General features: G+C 30.2%; 1 protein-coding gene across 1 annotated transcript; it reads left to right on the top strand.

Annotated features, from left to right (window-relative positions):
• Nucleotides 1–261: 261 nt before the first annotated feature.
• LOC107846641 (deSI-like protein At4g17486) lies at nucleotides 262–16,382 on the top strand. The gene is made up of 3 exons (XM_016690967.2): nucleotides 262–663; nucleotides 1,484–1,771; nucleotides 15,752–16,382. Exons 1-3 carry the CDS (start codon nucleotides 531–533, stop codon nucleotides 15,997–15,999), a joined length of 669 nt encoding a protein of 222 aa, XP_016546453.1. The 5' UTR covers nucleotides 262–530; the 3' UTR covers nucleotides 16,000–16,382.
• The last annotated feature ends 4,630 nt before the right edge of the window (nucleotides 16,383–21,012 follow it).

The raw sequence follows: 21,012 nt of genomic DNA on the forward strand, positions 1-21,012 counted from the left end.
TAATAATTTTTCTTTTACTTCGTGGAAAAAATATACTCCCTACGTTAATTTGACATAAAATTTAAGAGAATAGAGAAATTTTTGAATCTTGTAGTCTTAAATTAAAGTTGTGTCAAATATATCAAAATATCTTTTAATTTTACAATCTTAAACATGTTACGAAAGTTGAAATTAAAATATTACAAAAAAAAAAATTATTTTTTTTTAAACGGACTAAAAAACAAATGGAGTACTTATGTAACCTAATATAGTAACTGAATTCTAAATTTCAACTCCATGTTTTGTTATATTAATTTTTTCCTGCGCATGTGAATTTGTTTTTGTTCTAAAACGCCATCATTTTTTTTTTCTGTAAAAACAGTAGTTTATATTGAAAAAGTTTCAGTTTTCGTATTACAATATTCAAGAATTTGCAACTGAAATTTCTCATACTATACAATTTTGCTTTCGGAGGAGAATTTTCCTATGCCCCATCTTCCACTGCAAAGTTTCTCTTCAATACCTTTGATCGAAAGATTCAAGATTGGAAGATGCTGTGTCGAATGCTACGGCGGAAGAGGAAGACTGGGGTTGTTCCAGTTTACCTGAATGTGTACGATCTCACTCCCATCAATGGATATGCTTACTGGCTTGGCCTTGGTGCTTACCATTCTGGGGTTCAAGGTTTGTGTCCTTCCAGATCTCCTATTCTTGGACCTTTCTGTTTATTTATGGTATCGATTCAATTGGTATCTGGCCTTAAAATATAAGATTTGATTCTCTCAAGAACTTATGCAGAAGTTTGTCATTTGTGTGTGTGCGCGCGCGCGTGTTTGGTCATCTTATCTTTGATTTTGAGTTTCATTATCTTAAGGAATTCGGGGTTTTATCTGTAAACTGTTTGCTTTAATCTGTAAAATCTCATTCTGTTTTGCTTTTTTTTTTTGAGTTACACCGTTGTTGGATCCGTAGGGATCTTTTGGGGGTTCATTTCAAATGGCTTAATTCCTACAAATGTGTGTCTTTTTACCATAACATGAATCGTTTTCTTTAACTTGGGTAGGTGTTGTATTTCTAGTAAGTGGGAAATTCCATATCTACCGAAGCTGTGTAGTGACTGAGTCAGGTTTGGTAGAAAATTCCACCATTTCTCGGCCTTTATTTTCCAAAATATTTAACTGGAGATTGCTATATTTTCGTGACATCCCTTGGTGACGACATCATTCTAGTTCAGTTTTTTCACTTCAACATATACCCTTAGGGCACGTTTGCTGCTACATACAACTAATGCAATTGGTTGGTATGGTCGATGGAGATTTGGAACTTGATCGTTTTGAGAAAAAAAGGGGAACTATTGAAACATGCCGGCCTTCCTTCTCATATATTATCATGAAAAAAGAAATAATATAGAAAAAGTTGCGGTAGACCGGATATTCTTTGATATTATTGACTAGAAAATCCGGACTATTTTTTGTGAATGAAGAGTTGTTCCTTATTTTGATAGTTCATGGAGTTGAATATGCATTTGGTGCTCATGAACATCCGACTACTGGGATATTTGAAGTGGAACCGAAGCAATGCCCTGGTTTCACATTTAGAAAATCAATTCTTATAGGAAGAACAGACTTGGGTCTAAAAGAGGTCCGTTCGTTTATGGAGAAATTGGTAGAGGAGTATACTGGCAACTCATACAATCTAATCACAAAGAATTGCAACCATTTCTGCAGTGACATTTGCGTTCGGTTAACAGGGAAGCCGATTCCTCGATGGGTTAATAGACTGGCACGACTTGGTAATTACTCCACCCTCTTTCGTTTCTTTGGGTCTCATTTTTTTCACTGTACGCATTGTTAAAGCACATGATCACTGCCTTTGAAATCATGTTGTTGTTTTATGCCTGATTGTTTGGATTACTTCTCAAAGCGGTTCGTTTGATGACTTATTGCATAAGAAACGAAAAATAAAGAGATAATACCGATTATCCCTGAACTATATCCAAAAAGTGTATGACACAGGACCCTATTACCTCTAAACTAATTAAAAGTGTAATTTTGACGTCCTTAGTGCCTACGTGATGTCTACGTGGCACAACACACTGAAGTGTCCATATAGGCACACGTGTGTGCCACGTAGGCACCACATAAACACTAAGGACGTCAAAATTACATTTTTAATTAGTTCGGGGAGTAATAGAATCCCCTTTAAATTGAGGTGTATCCTAGCCTTTTGAAATATAGTTCAGAGGGTAATTGAGTATTTTCTAAAAAATAAACAATAAGTTGGTAGTAAATGAGCAACCTACCATATTAGTGGAATGTGTTATTTATCTCATGTTGTCGTGAAGCTATTATTTTATTTTTGAGAAAATATATTATTTCACTCCTAAACTTATCCGCACAACTTATTTTAGATCTTTAAGTTTACGGGCAATTATATACCTCCCTTAACAACTTTTAAATGAATAAATTTCACCCCTAAAACTGACGTGACATAAATTTTTTTTTTTAAAAAAACTAAAAGCGTGTAATTTTTAAAAAAATTAATTCTACCATTAATAAAATTATTATATGATTATAAAAAAATTAAAATTACCTCCTACCCCACCATCTTTCATCTATTCAAACCGTCTCCCCACCATTTTCATCTTCAAAAACCTCAATCATTCTCCTTCCAACCCATCCACCTCACCCATCTTCTTCTCATAATCTCATTACTTCTCCTTCAAACACAACTCCACACCTCACGACACCCTCACCCCCACTGTCTTCTTCTTCAAACACCCTCCATTCCTTCGCCTTTTAATTTTATTTTTTGAAAATTTTTAATTGTTTCTTTTTGCCCAAATAAACTAAAAAATTCAAACTCAACAATAAAAATAAAAGGCGTTGTATTTTATGAAGATTAGGATTTTCTAAAGTCAAATTTTATTTTTTTTAATTAGCAAAGAATAAAGTTAATCGGGCAAATTAATTAAGGGTAACAAAAATGTTTCAAAACTAAAAAAGAGTGACACAAGTCTTAAATATTGAGTATAGATGATAATTTTAAAATTAGTGTTAATGACACTAATTTTAAAACCCTAAAATTTTATTATTTACACAAAGATCCCTACACCATCACCACCACTCCTCCCTCACACCCTTTTTGTTGCCGCCCGCCATGGCCACCTCCTCTTCCTTCACTATCACAATCACTACCATTACCTCCTCTTCCATATTCACCATTATTTCCTCCCTCTATATAACTATTGCCTATTTTTTTTTTCCTCTAATATCGTCGCTATCAACACCACAACAAATGTCATCTTCTCATTCGGCGTCACCACCAGCACCACCACCTCTATTTTTACCATAAATATTATTTTTTTGTGGGCTCTTCCTCCAATCAAATTTTTTTTCAGAAATTAAGTATTGTTGCTGCAGTAACTTCGATTGTTGCTGCAGCAACTTCGATTGTTGCTGCAACAACTTCGATGATTGTTGTAACACAACAACTAATAGTAGTTGTTGCAGCAATTACCGTAGTTGCTGAAGCAACTCTCGTTGTTGTTGAATTTGCTAAATTATTTCTTCATTCATTTTTAAAAGAAATCAAAAAATTTCTTTTCAAAACTTTTAATTTTTTTTTAAAATAGTTCACAAAATTAAAAAAGGAAGAACAAAATGAAAAGAGAAAAAAAGAAGAAGAAGAGAAAATGGAAGAAAAGGAAAATCTAAAGAGAGAAAAATAAGAAGAAGAAGAAGAAGAAGATGGGGAGAAAAAAAAAGTAGAAAGATTGAAAGATAAGAAAAGGAGGGAAACTCTAAAATTTGAAATTTGGAATTGGAGGACTTTTTAAAAAATATACTTTACACCCTAATTAACTTAATTACAATTTAAATAAAGTTTTGACCTTAGCTGATCAAAGTTGTCACCATTTTTAATTTAAAAATATTTTTGTTACCTCCCATTTAACTTTTTCAAGTTAATCAATAGAGAAGACATTAATGGAGATGAAGGGTACCTTTATGGAAAAGAGAGAGGGGAAGGAAAAAAAAGTTAAAATTCAAATAATTTTTGATGTAGCAATGATGTGACAACGTGTGTGATACACCTTCTGTAATGAGACTGGTATTACAGTCTTAGGGTGGAATTTAATTCAATTTAAAGTTGTTAAGGGATATATAATTGTCCGTGAAGTTAAGGGTCTAAAGTAAATTATGCGGACAAATTCATGGGTGAAATGATGTATTTTATCTTTATTTTTCTAAAGATGTTCCCTTTTTGTTTTCTTAATTCTATTGTGGTAAAGTTGAAGGTTTGACGAGTAAATTCCCCGAAAGGTCACCCCATGTTTGGGTAATTGTCTTGTAAAATCACTTGTGTTTCATTTATGACTATAATATCACCCAATTATCCTTATTTTCCTCAAAATATATTTCACAATAAAAACTTCCTCTCTCCTAGTTGGATGCAGGGGCGGCTCAATTATTTCGGTGGCCTAAGGAGAAAATTGAATGAAGGCCTTAAATTTTTAAGAATATATATATATTCTTATAAAATCTATATTTTAGATATTTTGAGATGTAAAGTTGTTAGTATTTTTTATAATTGATTTCTTCTAATAATATTTTTGTTAATATAACTAATGCATTTAATCTTTCTTGAGGCATAGTACTTTAAAGTTTAAATACATCAAATTTCTAATAATTCTTTATTTTTATATAAGAAGTTATTTTTTCTACGAATAGTTCTTAATAAATTTTTTTTATAAAAAGCCTATAATCTATTACAACAACAATAACAAACTCAGTATATTCCCACATAGTAAAAAAATGAGGCCCCTCAAATTTAGGAGCCTAAGATGGTTACCTATTTTTTAACTATGTAGAGCCGGCCTTGGTTGGATGTTATGTCATATTAAACTTTTTTTTTAATGTACTTTTACACACATTTAACCAACCAAAAACAATAAAGGGACCAAAAAAATTTCCATGCTACTCTAGGATATGGAGGGAACAAATTAATGGATTGGCAAAAGGAATTAATGACTTTTTGTTTGCTTTGGTTTTGAAACGGATATTTCTGTTGTCTGAATCTACGTTTTTTTTGTTTGTGTAGTTGTGACGATAATTTAATCTCTTCTGAAAATTGCGCCAAGTCTAGCATAACTATTGAATTAATGAGATAATAGTCACATCGTTAACATAGGGGGTCGGTTGGTTTGAAAAGAGTTATATAGGTGTAATTAATCTCAGGACTAGTCATTTCAGGGTTAATTATTCCACCATATATATGGGATAACTTATCCCATAACTATAGTATAAATGGTGGGATAAATAATCTTGTTACTAATACCTCACACCAAACATGGAATAAAATAGTCCATTTTATCTCAAGTCTATTTATCTATTATACCTCACACCAAATTTCCTAGTGTATTATATCGCAATAATGTTCTAATTCTTATTTCCATCAAAACATCATAGACTTTAAAACATCTTAAACTAACAAAAGTTGAGAAAAAAAAAAATGAACAAAAGTTGCAAATCTACTACTCCATTTAAGATAGATAAAGAAAAAATGACTTTAAAGCATTAATGTAGTACTTTAAAGGGATCGGACGGAGGACTCGGGGAAATCTTTTTTTGACATAGCTTTAACTCATCGATATGTTTCCTGGGCAGTGTAGTGATAATGATGAAGTACTAATATTATGTTTTTTATGGTGCTCATGACATGCACTACTAAAAAACGATCAAAGTATGTGGTCGGTAAAATTATGGTAACTTTTTAAAAACCTACGTGTGGTTGGTTTATTAATATATATATATATATATATATATATATATTTAAAATTCATTATTATTTTATTAAAATAGAAAAAAATAATTTTAAAAATAAAAAATTCAAAATAAACCGACCACAAGTGGTTGATTTTTTTAAAATAAATTAATTAATTTATAAAAATAAAATCTACCGCATGTGGTTGGTTTTCTTTTAAAATTAATTAATTAATTTATAAAAAAACAGACCACATGTGGTTGGTTTTCATTAAATTAGTTAATTACTTTATGAAAAAACCGATCACATGTGGTCGATTTTTTTTATAAAGTAATTAATTAATTTAAAAAAAACGATCACTTGTGGTCAGTTTTCATTAAATTAATTAATTAATTTTAAAAGAAAACCAACCACATGCGGTAGATTTTTTGTAAAAAAAATCAGAAAAATCAACCACATATGGTCATTTTTTTGATAATTTAAAAAAATATATATTGAAAATTTGAAAAATACAAACATTAAAAATCAAATTATTTACAATACAGTGCACCAATCATTTACAAACATTAAAAATCAAATCAAATTATTTACAATACAGCCCACCAATCATTTGATATACAATCAACTAACCGTCATAAGAATACAAACATTAAAAATCAAATTATATACAAAATTTATCAGAGGTTCCAAATCCAAACTATAAAACATACAAAAAACTAAAAACTACAACTCACCATCCGCATTTCATTCTTAGCCTCACCCATTCTATTATCAATACTTCGTTGATATATCCAGCTATAATCAGGTTACATCTACACAATTAATCACATTCAAATAATTAGTTCAAGTCACAAAAGTTCGCATTTCAAATATCTACACCTAAACATTTTCAAGTCACTAATTCACTTCACAAGTAACCAAACTAAAGTTAATTCAAAATGAAAAGTTCACGTTTCAAGTACCTACACTTAAATATTTTAAAGTCACTAATTCACTTCTCAAGTGACTACACTTTACTAAAATCAAAACACAAGTTCACATTTCAAGTACCTAAATTCAAAACAAAAGTCGCTAATCCATAATTCTACTAATTACACTTAAACATTTAAAGTCACTAAGTCACTTCACAAGTTACCTAACTAAACTAAATTCAAAATAAAAAGTTCACATTTCAAGTATCTAACACCTAAACATTTTCAAGTTACTAATTCACTTCGCAAGTTACCAAACTAAACTTAATTCAAGATGAAAAGTTCACATTTCAAGTACCTACACCTAAATATTTTCATGTCACTTCACAAGTTACCAAACTAAACTAAGTTCAAAATGAAAAGTTCACATTTCAAGTACCTATGCTTAAAAATTTTCAAATCACTAACTCACTTCTCAAGTGACCACACTTAACTATATTCAAAACACAAGTCCACCTTTCAAGGAACTACACTTAAACATTTTCAACTCACTAATGCACTTCTTAAGTGACCACACTTAACTAAATTCAAAACACAAGTTCACATTTCAAGTACCTGCACTTACACATTTTTAAGTCACTAACTCACTTCTCAAGCGACCACACTTGACTATATTCAAAACACAAGTCCACCTTTCAAGTAACTACACTTAAACATTTTGGATTCACTAATGCACTTCTCAAGTGACCACACTTACCTATATTCAAATACAAGTCCACATTTCAAGTACTTACACTTAAACATTTTCTACTCACTTCTCTAGTGACCACACTTAACTATATTCAAAATACAAGTCCACATTTCAAGTTACTACACTTAAATATTTTTGCCTCACTAATGCACTTCTCAAGTGATCACACTTAACTAAATTTAAAACACAAGTTCACATTTCAAGTACCTACACTTAAACATTTTCAAGTCACTAACTCACTTCTCAAGTGACCACACTTAACTATATTCAAAACATAAGTCCACATTTCAAGTACCTACACTTGAACACTTTCGACTCACTAACTCATTTTTCTAGTGACCACACTTTAGTAGATTCAATTGACAAGTCCACCTTTCAAGTAACTACACTTAAATATTTTCGACTCACTAATGCACTTCTCAAGTGACCACACTTTACTATATTCAAAACACAAGTTCATATTTCAAGTACCTATGCTTAAACATTTTCAAGTCACTAACTCACTTCTCAAGTGACCACACTTGACTATATTCAAAACACAAGTCCACCTTTCAAGTAACTACACTTAAACATTTTCGACTCACTAATGCACTTCTCAAGTGACCATACTTAACTATATTCAAAACACACGTCCACATTTCCAGCACCTACACTTTAACATTTTCGACTCACTAACTCACTTCTCTAGTGACCACACTTAACTATATTCAAAACACAAGTCCACCTTTCAAGTAACTACACTTAAACATTTCCGACTCACTAACTCACTTCTCAAGTGACCACACTTAACTAAATTCAAAATACAAATCCACATTTCAAGTACCTACACTTAAATATTTTCAACTCACTAACTCAATTCTCTAGTGACCATATTTAACAATATTCGAAACACAAGTCTACAATTCAAGTATCTACACTTAAACATTTTCGACTCACTAACTCACTTCTCTAGTGGACACACTTAACTATATTCAAAACACAAGTCCACCTTTCAAATAACTACACTTAAACATTTTTGACTCACCAATTCACTTTAAATATTTTCATGTCACTAATTGAATACTCAAGTGACCACACCTTAGTAGATTCAATTGATAAGTTCCCATTTCAAGTACCTAAACTTAAACATTTTCGAGTCACTAATTAACTACTCAAGTGGCACATTTTAGTAAATTCAATTGACAAGTTCACATTTCAACTACCTAAACTTAAATATTTTCGAGTCACTAATTCAATACTCAAGTGACCACACTTTAGTTAATTCAATTGACATGTTCACATTTCAAGTACCTAAACTTAGACATTTTCGTGTCACTAATTAACTACTCAAGTGACACACTTAAGTAAATTCAATTGACAAGTTCACATTTCAACTACCTAAACTTAAATATTTTCGAGTCACTAATTCAATACTCAAGTGACCACACTTTAGTTAATTCAATTGACATGTTCACATTTCAAGTACCTAAACTTAGACATTTTCGTGTCACTAATTAACTACTCAAGTGACACACTTAAGTAAATTCAATTGACAAGTTCACATTTCAAGTACCTAAACTTAAAACATTTTTGAGTCACTAATTAACTAATCAAGTGACACACTTTAGTAAATTCAATTGACAAGCTCACATTTCAACTACCTAAACTTAAATATTTTCGAGTCACTAGTTCACTACTCAAGTAACCAGATTTAGTAGATTCAATTGACAAGTTTACATTTCAAATACCTAAACTTAAGTATTTTCGAGTCACTAATTCATTACTCAAGTGACCACACTTTAGTAAATTTGATTGACAAGTTCACATTTCAAGTACATAAACTTAAACATTTTCGAGTCACTAATTAACTACTCAAGTGACCACACTTTAATAAATTCAAAACACAAGTTCACATTTCAAGTACCTAAACTTAAATTGTAAGAAGAGAAAAATCTTCCTTTACCAAAATTTCACAGCAATCAAGCAAACAATTTCAATCATGCCAAATCAGTTCAAAATATAGCCGCACAACATTAAATGAATCGATTCACTACATTAAACGAAATTAATAATATGGACTTTGCAATTGGTAAAACATTGTTTATTTCAAGTTCCAACTATGGTTTTTGCGGTTACATTTTAGTTAGGCCAAATACAAGTAAACATTTAGAAGAGAATCAAACACATAATAAACTAGACAGCTCAAGAAGTAAGACTAGAAATTCAGTCATATTGTCCCAAACTTTCGAGAAACCACATGAAGACAAGAGAGAATAGCTCGGTGGTAAGCACCCCTCAACACCAACTCTCAGATTGTGGGTTCGAGTCAATAAGGTAGTAAAAATGGTGGAGCTCGGGTAAAAAATATTAGAAAAAAATGACTAACCATATGAACTAAAACACAGTTTCTTTGAAGGCTTTTACGAAAACGTTGATTTTGCATTTCAGGTTTCTTTCTTTGACATCTACCTACTCCTACACACACAAACACACATAATCACAAACACAAATTTCGAGAGTTTAACAATTTACTCCCTCAGTTTCATTTTTACTTGGCACATATTATACTAAATTTAATATTATAAATAATATTTTGAACTATAAATTTGACTATCCTTACTTTATACAGTTACTTTAATACAAAGGATAAAAAGAAAAAAAATACATACTTGGAGATGCCATTGAGGGGGGGACTGTTAACAGGTGAGGGAGGCGTCGGAGGCGGTTGGCGGGAGGAGATTCGCCGATCAGTGGTGGAGCAGAGGCTGGTTTGTCTGGTGGCGGAGGCTGGCGGCGCTGAAGATGAAGAGCCCGTCGGTAATCACATTCGGCGAGGCTTATCGACGGAAGAGGAGGGTGGAGGCAGCAGAGCAGCAGCTGGTCATGACTCGTCGGTGATGGAGAAGGGCGACGACAAGAGAGTTTTTTAGAAAGAAGAGAGAAAGTAGAGAGAGAGAGGGGGGTCGGTTGTTGGTGAGAATAGAGGGATTGTGGTTTAGGTTAGAGAGAGAGGGGGGTAGGTTGTTGGTGAGAATGGAGGGATTGGGGTTTAGGTTTTGTTTAAAAGGAAAGAGGAGAGTGATGGGATCTCAGTCGTTGGATCGGTTTTGATCAATGGCTGAGATTAAAATTATTTAAAAAGGGATCAAATATCAATTAGGTTAGAATTGACATTAATTGTGTACAAGATGGCTAGAAAATCGACAAATTGAGAAATTAGGTCTGCTATTTTATTGAAATAATAAGACGTTGGTATCAAAATAAACTAAGCATGTAAAATTAATGTTATGTAAAATTATTATATAAAATTGTCGGTAATAAATTTGAAATAAATTAATAATAATAACAATAATAATAATAATAATAATAATAATAATAATAATAATAATAATAATAATAAAAAACTAGATAATGTATTTTGAAAAATATGAATGTGCATATTTACAAAAAATAATTTAATAAATATAAAATTATGTAAAATGGCGTATTTGAATTAATAACTCACTTCTCTAGTGACCACACTTAACTATAGTCAAAACACAAGCCCACCTTTCAAGTAACTACACTTAAACATTTTTGACTCACTATTCATTCTCAAATGACCACACTTATATGCCAAAAGTCAAAAATTTATTTACCAATCAACTTTTTACGTCTAAAAAACTAATGTTACTTCCTATGTGTCTAATTTTGACTATGTATTACGAACATCACTATACAAGAGATATACACACACACACACACACACACACATATATATATAAATGTAAGCTTCGAATATATACATCACATACACGATTTTACTATCCCATAATAATTACAACGTATTTCACATATACTTAGATGAATTATCGGTTTACATACACACAGAGATATACACACTATCGACTATCAAGTTTTAAATACGTACTATATACATCACGTACGTATACGAGTATATTACCCCATAATATAAAGCGACGTATTTCATATACATACTTTGACGAGTTATCGATTAATTTGATTATTAGCTTGCATTAATATAACTTCAACGTACAGTATATTATTACTCCGATCATTTTAATTCAAGGTATTTAATATGTTTGGATAGATTCTGCTAGTTTTTTACTACATTGTTCATCGATCACTACTTCATATATATATATATATACACACACATACATACACACACGCACGCACGCACCCGCGCACGCGCGCGCGCGCGCGCACACACACACACACATATATATATATATCAATTCTATAATATGTACTATATACATTACATATACGATTTTACTATCCCATAATAATTACAACGTACTTCACATATACTCAGATGAATTATCGGTTATATATATATATATATATATATATATATATATATATATATATATCAACTCTTGAATACGTACTATATACATTACGTACACGATTTTACTATTTCATAATAATTACAACGTATTTCACATATACTCAGATGAATCATCAGTTAGTTTATCTTATGTTATTATACCTTCACTACATAATATATATATAATATATATATATATATATACTATATATATACCTATACATACACACACATGCACACTATCGTCTATATCAAGTTCTAAATACGTACTATATACATCACATGCGTACACGAGTATATTATCCAATAATATAATGCGACGTATTTCATATACATACTTGGATGAGTTATCGATTAATTTGATTAGCTTACATTAATATAACTTCAACGTACAATAATTACTTCTATCGTTTCAAATCAAGGTATTCAATATGTTTGGATAGATTCTACTACTTTTTGACTACATTGTTATTCGATCGATCACTACATTATATTTATTTTATATATTGAAACATAAGTAAAAGATAAAGATTTTAATTAATGTAATTTATTAATTTTATTTGATATATTTCTTAGTATAATTTTTTTTACAAAATCTAAGCTTGATTGATATTTATTATTATTATTATATTGGTTTTCTAATGTGTGATCAGTGTAATTTCAAAAAATTATATATTAGATTTTACATATAATTATTTTTCAATAAAAATCGACCACAAGTGGTCTCTTTTTTATAATATTTTATTTTTTAATACAAAAGTGACCATAAGTGGTCGATTTTTTAAAATTATTTTCTTTTTATTTTTTTAATTCCCAAACCGACCACTTGTGGTGACTTTTAAAAAATATTTTAAATTTAATTTTTAAAATAAAATTGACCACAAGTGGTCGCTTTTTAAAATACTTTTTAATATATAATTATTTTTTAATGAAATATATATATATATATATGATTACGTAGATATAATTATTGGTTTCTAAACATTATTTACTTTTTTATTTTTTTAGTTTAAAAACCGACCACAAGTAGTCGATTTTTTAAAATTATTTTCTTTTTTGTTTTAATTAAAAAACCTGCCACAAGTGGTCAGTTTTTTAAAATTATTTTCTTTTTTATTTTGTGGTCGGTTTTTTAAAATTATTTTCTTTTTTATTTTAATTAAAAAATCGACTACAAGTGGTCGGTTTTTAAAATTTATTCGTTTTTTTAAATAAAAAAACGACCACTTGTGGTCGGATTTTTAAATTTTTTTTAATTTTAATTAAAAACTAACAACAAGTGGTCGATTTTTAAAATTTTTTTTTTAATTAAAAATCGACCACAAGTTGTCGGTTTTTTTTAAAATATTCTTTTAAAAAAAAAACCGACCACTAGTGGTCGTGTTTTTTAAAAAACTAATTAAAAAGGAATTTTTAAAAATCAACCACTTGTGGTCGTTTTTTTTTAAATATTTTTTAATTATTTTTTTAAAGAAAACCGACCTCAAGTGGTCGGTTTTGTTATTTTTTTAAAATTTTTAGTTTTAAAAGAAATAATAACTAATACAAAAATTATTGAAATGATTATTTTGATATTTTAAAATATAAAACCAACTACATGTGGTCGATTTTTTCTGACCACAATGCGTGGTCGATTTTTTATGATCGGTTTTTTCAATTTTTTTAGTAGTGATGCAACATATTGTATAGAGAGAAGTTGATATACTGGCTAATACTCGTGAACGGAACCTGAATGAAGAATTTCTCTCTATATATATAACTAAAGCAACAGTTGATCCTCATAAAAAAAATGATGTATTATTGGACTAGTGAAAGTATCTAAATTTTTTCTCTATATCCTAAAGAAGCAGGGAAATATTGTTGGTCCTTGTATTGTTTTTGGTTGGGTTAAATGCGTGTAAATGTATTAACTAAAATAAAAGTTCAACGTGACATGACATCCAACTAGGAGAGAAAAAAAGGTTTTTAATGAAGTATATTTTGAGGAAAATAGGAATGGTTTAGTGATATTGTAGGAAGTGATATAGTTGGGTGATATTTAAATCCTAAATGAAACAAAAGTAATTTTACTAAGCAATAGCTTAGTTGATTAGTTACTTGAACTTTCATCTTATTGGTGGAGGTTTGATTCTCCACATTATAATCCTCTCCCCCATTTCCTTTCCCCTACCCCCAATTTTTTTTTTTAAAAAAAAAAAACATGAATGGTATTCATGGAATTTACTCAAGGTTGAGTTTGACTAACTTAAGCTTCATTGAGTACTTTGAACATCTTTTGTCCTTCCTGTACCCAACTACTGATAGTGAATTGGACAACATGAACACTTTTTTCTATATGGACCTTGCTTGCAATACTTGGTAAACAATGTCTTAAATAATTAGTGGTCCCTTGTTGATCAAGTTAATTATTGAAGTCTTTGGATTTGTGGAAATATAAATGATGGATCTAGTTTGATAAATCACATGATTTTTCTAGCCAGCCTGCATGTAGAAGTTTCTAGACCTCAAATGTACCAAAGACTGAATTTAATCCAAAACTGTTACTCTCTCTACGCATTTGCTTGTCCACTTTGAACTTTACACAAGCCCCTTTAGAAATAGTAATTGATATGAGTATTTTACTTTAATGCCCATATTATTTGATGTTTAGTAGTTTAAGTCTTGAAAAATAATTTGGAGAATAAATAATTAATTCTAAGGGTAAAACATGAAAAAAGTATCTGTCTTTTCTTGTATGTTAAATGTAACAAATAAAAATGAAAAACTTTTTGAAATAGTGGACAAGTGAACGGAGGGCGTAGTTTGAGTTGCATTTTAGACATAAGCCATGCACGATATTACATAATCTCAAATTTGAAATACTTAGGGCTCATTTGTTTGCATTTAATGGAGGTTTGAATTTGGATGGTTCTGACTTCAGACCATTTAGTGCATTTGTTTTCTATTAAGATTTTAGCTTTTAATAGGTATGAATAGGTGTTAATCATTCAGAACTAGAATCAAGTCTTAAAGGTCTGAAGAGGTATTATGATATTGGATAATATTCACTGCCACCCTTTTCATAATCACCAGTCACCACCTCTGTCATCGCCATCATTGTCAACCACCACTATCGACAACAAATATCACTACCTACCACTATTGTCAACCGCTACCGCACCTACTACCTTTATTTTTCTAATTATATTTACCGGCATCACCGCCGTCAATAGCACCATCACCATCAACCACTACCGACCAATCCCTACTATCGACCAACTCATCAATCACAACTAGCATCATCGCTAACTACCATTAATACATCATAATCTCCACACATTCTTCAGCGTCCACCGCTATTGTCACTAGTAACGCCACCTCTATCATCACTTCAATCACTATCATCGCTACAATTTATCTCTACTAACAATCATATCCATCATCACAACTAACAACTCCAACTAGCACCAACACATTGTCAACCATCATGCATTCATTTTTCAGCCATTACAATCAACACCTTCAACTACTAACATCAAACAATGTCACATCACAACCACCACCACCACTATCAACCGCCGTCATCATAACAGTCACTACAATACAAACTATCACAACTTTCATCACTAACATTACTAATCACTAACATTAATCATTATCACCGCAACTACCATTATAAACCATCTCCACTATCACTAACAAACATAAATATTTTTTTTCAATCAAATAATAATTTTGTTGTATTAAATTACATACTTTTCTGATATATAATTAATTTTTTATTTAAATTGTATTTTTTATTTTATTATATATACAAATAATTTTTTTTTGCACTTCAGATGTTAAAAACAAACAATCTTAATCATTCAGTTTTCAAATTTAGAGACAATATCTTAATCATTCAGATGTGCATTCAGATTTAAACGTTTGAATCTGAAAAAAAAAAACAAATACAGCCTTAGCGTGCCTATACCGAATAAATCATCTGGTATATTTAATATTAGAGTATTGTTATGTAAGTACTGGGACTAATTTGTTATTTTGACTCTATTCAAGGCTTTCTGTGCAATTGTGTCCTCCCAGCCAGTTTGAATGAGGCAAAGATCCGGCATATTAGGGCAGAAGATAGGACCATTGAGAAGAAAAAACTACGAAGCCATTCAAGTAGGTTTATAGCCTCGTCTAATGCACCTAGCTTGCGCACTTGTCCTTCAGGATCAACATCAAGTAGTGCACAACGAAGTCGTCATCCTCCAGCTGTGTCCTTGATTCGTTCAGCCGCACCATCAGTATTGAAGCTTTAGTGATGGATTTCTTTCAACACGATGGATTCATAGACCAAAGAGGGGCGAGAGGGGTTGGCTGAAAAAGCTAAGTCCTATTGCTTTTCATGATTTTGTTTTTTAAATCAAGAAGGAAGCTGCTTAACGTGTGCAGCATTTCTGTATCTGTAAATCAAACAAATCTTATGATTGATTTTCTGATTATTGTAGGACTTTTGTTTTATTTATTGTATAAACCACACATATCCCTTCCCTAATGAAAGTATTTACATAAAATACCGGCTAACTTTCTCTCTTTCGATTTTGGGTAAAATACATAATGTTGTGGATCCTCATACATTGCTTAAATGTATGAGAAAACTGTTTAGCCTATATTTATGGAAATAAAAGATCATATTGGATGATTCTATTGCTTAATTAACGATATTAATTAACTATCATGATGTGGTGGTCTGGAGGATGATTAAAAATAGTAACTGAAATTCAAATTCAAAAAATATCTTAAACACCATCATAATTTATTTATTTTTTGAATTAAGATCTAGAATTCACAAAAAAAAAAAAAAAACCACGTCCACATCTGGTTTGTTCTCTTCTTCAATAATCAATATGAACATCCTATATTGTTGCGCCATTTGGATACTTGGGAGTCCGAAATTCTTTATCAACAATACAAAAGTGATGGAATTATTATTTTAAAAAGTATAACGTTTTTTAAATTGATTGTGACAATTGCAATGGAATGGAATATTGATGATGTTCGTAAAAAAATTAAAGTAAAATACATTGTTGAAGGTAATTCCTCTCAAATTATTATAAGGAATGATAATGGGGTGAGGGTGTACATTGAATTGAAGAAAAAATTTTCAGGATTTATAAATTTTTCGCTGTGTATTTCAACTTTCGACAAGTCTAACAAAGCGATTGAGTTTGATAGTGAAACGGGTGTTGTTCTTTGTATTGAAGGAAATGAATCTGATGTTGCATTAATGGTTGTTGAAACGCAAAATCAGTATTCATTATATGTTTCAGAATTTGAAGTGAAAAATTTCATTACTGATTGCAAGAACACTGAAATAAAGGTTGATCAGCTTTATAAGGATAAGCAAACTCTGGTAGCGATAATGGCAAAATATGTGTTAGCAAATTGCTTCAACACCAAAGCTAAACGATCTGACAAACAAAGGTATGGACCGAATTTATATTTAAATTTGTTGAAGTTTGAATATATGGTTATAATCTAACAAAAGTTGTGTACAAATTGCAGTTTTCATGTTATTTTAGGTTTGTTGTTACTGTTATGTATCGTGTATATTATACGCTGAATATATACCAAGGAATTGCTGAAGATTTATGTAACTGGGGTTGCTAATAAGTAGTAATGTATTCGGAGATGTTCTACATTTTAAAACGTGAAAAAATATATTAGTAGTGTATATTTAATACTCATACATTCGGACGTATGTATGATGAAACCTGACACACACAAATTTAGCATTTTAGGAAAGCATGAATTTTATATCTATATTATAATACATCGACTACCTGTTTATATTTGATGCAGTTATGTCCTGCACTATCATAACAAAGATTGCAAACGAGTCTTGGCGGTGTCTTGTATGAATCAATCGGATATTTTTGTAATTAAAACATTTGATTCAAAACATACATGTAGTCTTATTGATAGAGTTCTGAATAACTTGGTTGCGACTACAACTTTTGTGAGTGAATTTATAGCACCAAATTTAATTAATCACAAGAGAATACACATACCCGCGGACATAATTGAAGAGATGAAGGTTGTTTATGGAGTTGATATTAACTACATGAAGGCTTAGCGTGCAAAAGAGAAGGCAATTGGGATGCTTAGAAGTGATCTAGCTGATGTATATCGAAAAATACCGCGTTATATTTCTATGCTATACCAAGTGTATCTTGACTCGTACATTCGGATGTATAAGGCATTGGATAATGAGTTCAAATACTTATTTATTGCCTTACATCCCGTGATAAGAGATTTCGAGTTTTGCCGGCCTATTATAATTGTTGATGGTGCTCATTAAAATGGACCATACAAAGGAACCTTTGTATCGGCAAGCACACTTGATGGTGCAGGTATTATTCTTTACTTTTTTGTTTACTCTATGAACATATGCAATCTTTTATGTATTGAATGTGCTTATACACTAATGTTGTATGTATAAGGATTTTTGGGCTTGAAAAATCAGTACCTATATGTTTGACATTCACATAATTTATTGGATTGTTATTGTTTTTTTTATTAGGCTATATTCTGTTATTAGCTTACGGTATTGTGGAGTCGGAGAATGACAATGTGTGGACTTGATTTTTTTCATCAGTTTAGGGAAGCATTTGGCGAACAGGACAACATGTGTGTTGCATCGGATCTAAATGAGAGTGTCATAAAAGGTGTGAGCATTGTTTATCTAATGTCCCTCATCTAGCATGTATTTGACATTTATGGAAAAACGTTTGCACACATTTTAGAAAAAGCAAAGACAGACTTAGCGATCTTTATTATTCTATGGCTAAAGATTATAGAAAAGAAGATTTTGATTACATTATGTCAAAGGTTGCTAAAGTTAATCACAGGGTTAAGGAATACCTAGAAGAAGTTGGATATGAAAAATGGTCTTGAAGTCACTCGCCTATTGATAGAGGTAGAATGATGATCTTTAATATTTCCGAATGTATTAATGGTTGCTTAGTAGAGGCTAGAGAACTTTCTATTTTAGGATTCCTTGAAGAAGTTAGAATTTTATTTGCCACATGGAATTGTAAGAACAGTGAAATTACATCTTATACCAATACAACATTAGGGAGAAGATTCGGAGAAATTTTGACTCTTAATAGTGCTAAGGCTTTACGGATGACGGTATGTATTCGAATATTTATGAAACTAAATTTTTATTATTCATTATAAATTGTTATGTTAGCATATATATTTAATCATTTGTCTAACAGGTTAAGGCATCTGCAAGTTATCTTTACTGTGTATATGAATCCAGAAGGAGGTACATTATTGATATTGAACGTGACATGTATAACTGTGGCTGATATCAAATTGATGAAATACCCTGTCCACATGCAATTTTCGTATTAAAGAGTAAAAATGTAAATGTAAAAGATTATGATCGTTACTGCTCTGAATTGTACAGGACAAATACCATTGTTAAGACGTATGAACTCCTGATAGTTTCAGTCAGACATAGAGGATTAGAATGTTCCTCAATTTGTAGAAGATGAAAAAGTTTTGCAGCCCAAATACAAAAGACCTCCGAGTAGGCCAAAGAAAGGAAGGCATTTGAAATCAAGTGAATCACTTTCTTCAAATTCAAATTGTTGCGGTAAATGCGAACGTGCAGGTCACAACCGACGGACATGCAATTTTTTTCCAAAGAAAACATGGAGAAGATAATTTATTTTTTCATGTGATGAAGCTTAATTTGGTTTTGTTTGAATAAACAATTTACTTTGTTGATGTTGATATTCTGAAATCATTTTGATTTATTTTTATATTGTTATTTGAAGTTTAGTTCTTAATAATAGTTTGAGATTGACACAATAATGTTCTACATTATACATAAATCATAATGCATTCCTGTAACTATTTCACTCTATATTATACATAAAGATGCATAAATGCTATCTTATTTGGCAGCTATAACACTAAATAGTCATTCATATGTACTGTATAACAAACAATTAAATATTCAACTATCAGTTCTATGTAATGTATAACATTGTTTAAAATTAAACTCATATACCGTTTTATTTTTAAACAAACGATCTTCGTCACACTCGTACATAAAATTTAGTTTAATTTAAGTGGCCGTGGTATAATGTGTTATATGTATGATAATGTAATATACATTTCTTACTTTGTGTGTCGACAAGAGTAAATGTATGATTTGTACACAAACAAAATTATATTTTATATGTATGATAAAGTTCTATACTTTAGTTCCTATGTACTCTGTAAATATTTTCGTTATTTTGATTTAAGTTATAAACTTTTAACTATATGTAAGATAACATATTATACTTAACTTTATATGTATGATGCAAATTAATCGTGGTATAATGTGTTAAATGTATGATAATGTGTTATACATTTCTTAGTTTATGTATTGCCAAGATTAAATGTATGATCTGTACTAAAACAAAATTATATTTTATATGTATGATAAAGTTTTATACTTTAGTTCCTATGTATGATGAAAATATTTTCGTTATTTTGGTGTAAGTTATAAGATTTTAACTAGATGTAAGATAATATATTATATGTATGATACAAATTGATCGTGGTATAATGTGTTAAATGTATGATAATGTATTATACATTTTTTACTTTGTGTGTTTCTAAGATTAAATATAAGATCTGCATTCAAACAAAATTATGTTTTATATGTATGATAACATTTTATACTTTAGTTACTATGTATGATGTAAATATTTTCGTTATTTTGGTTTAAGTTAAAAACTTTTAAGTATATGTATGATTATAAATTATACTTAACTTTATATATATGAAACAAATGTTGAATGTATGAATCACATTCCCTACATCCATACATTACATGTAACTGCCTTATAAATAAAGTTTCGTACTTGAAAATGTTATATATTAGGTATAAAATAATACTTTAATGTATAATTTATTATTACACGTTATATATAAATCACTGTTTAATGTAATACCTGCCAACTTATATAGTATCAATACAATATAATGTATGTCAAATGTAATAGCTATCAACTTAGATAGTACCAATACAATATGTTGGACGTCATTGCAATACACTTAATTAAAATCGTAACATGTCCCTAGTAAACGAAGCTACTAACTATACATAACATATTTATGTATAAACAGATTAAAGAGATCAATAAAATTTAAATTTCAATTCAACATCAAAAAATAACAAGTGGTGTAATTGTTTAACATCTATTGCTAAAACAACAATTAGATGTTTTCATGCAGATTATTAAAAAATTGTGCTACTGTAAAGT

This window comes from Capsicum annuum, chromosome 8 (genome assembly GCF_002878395.1).
Source record: "Capsicum annuum cultivar UCD-10X-F1 chromosome 8, UCD10Xv1.1, whole genome shotgun sequence".
NCBI lineage: Eukaryota > Viridiplantae > Streptophyta > Magnoliopsida > Solanales > Solanaceae > Capsicum > Capsicum annuum.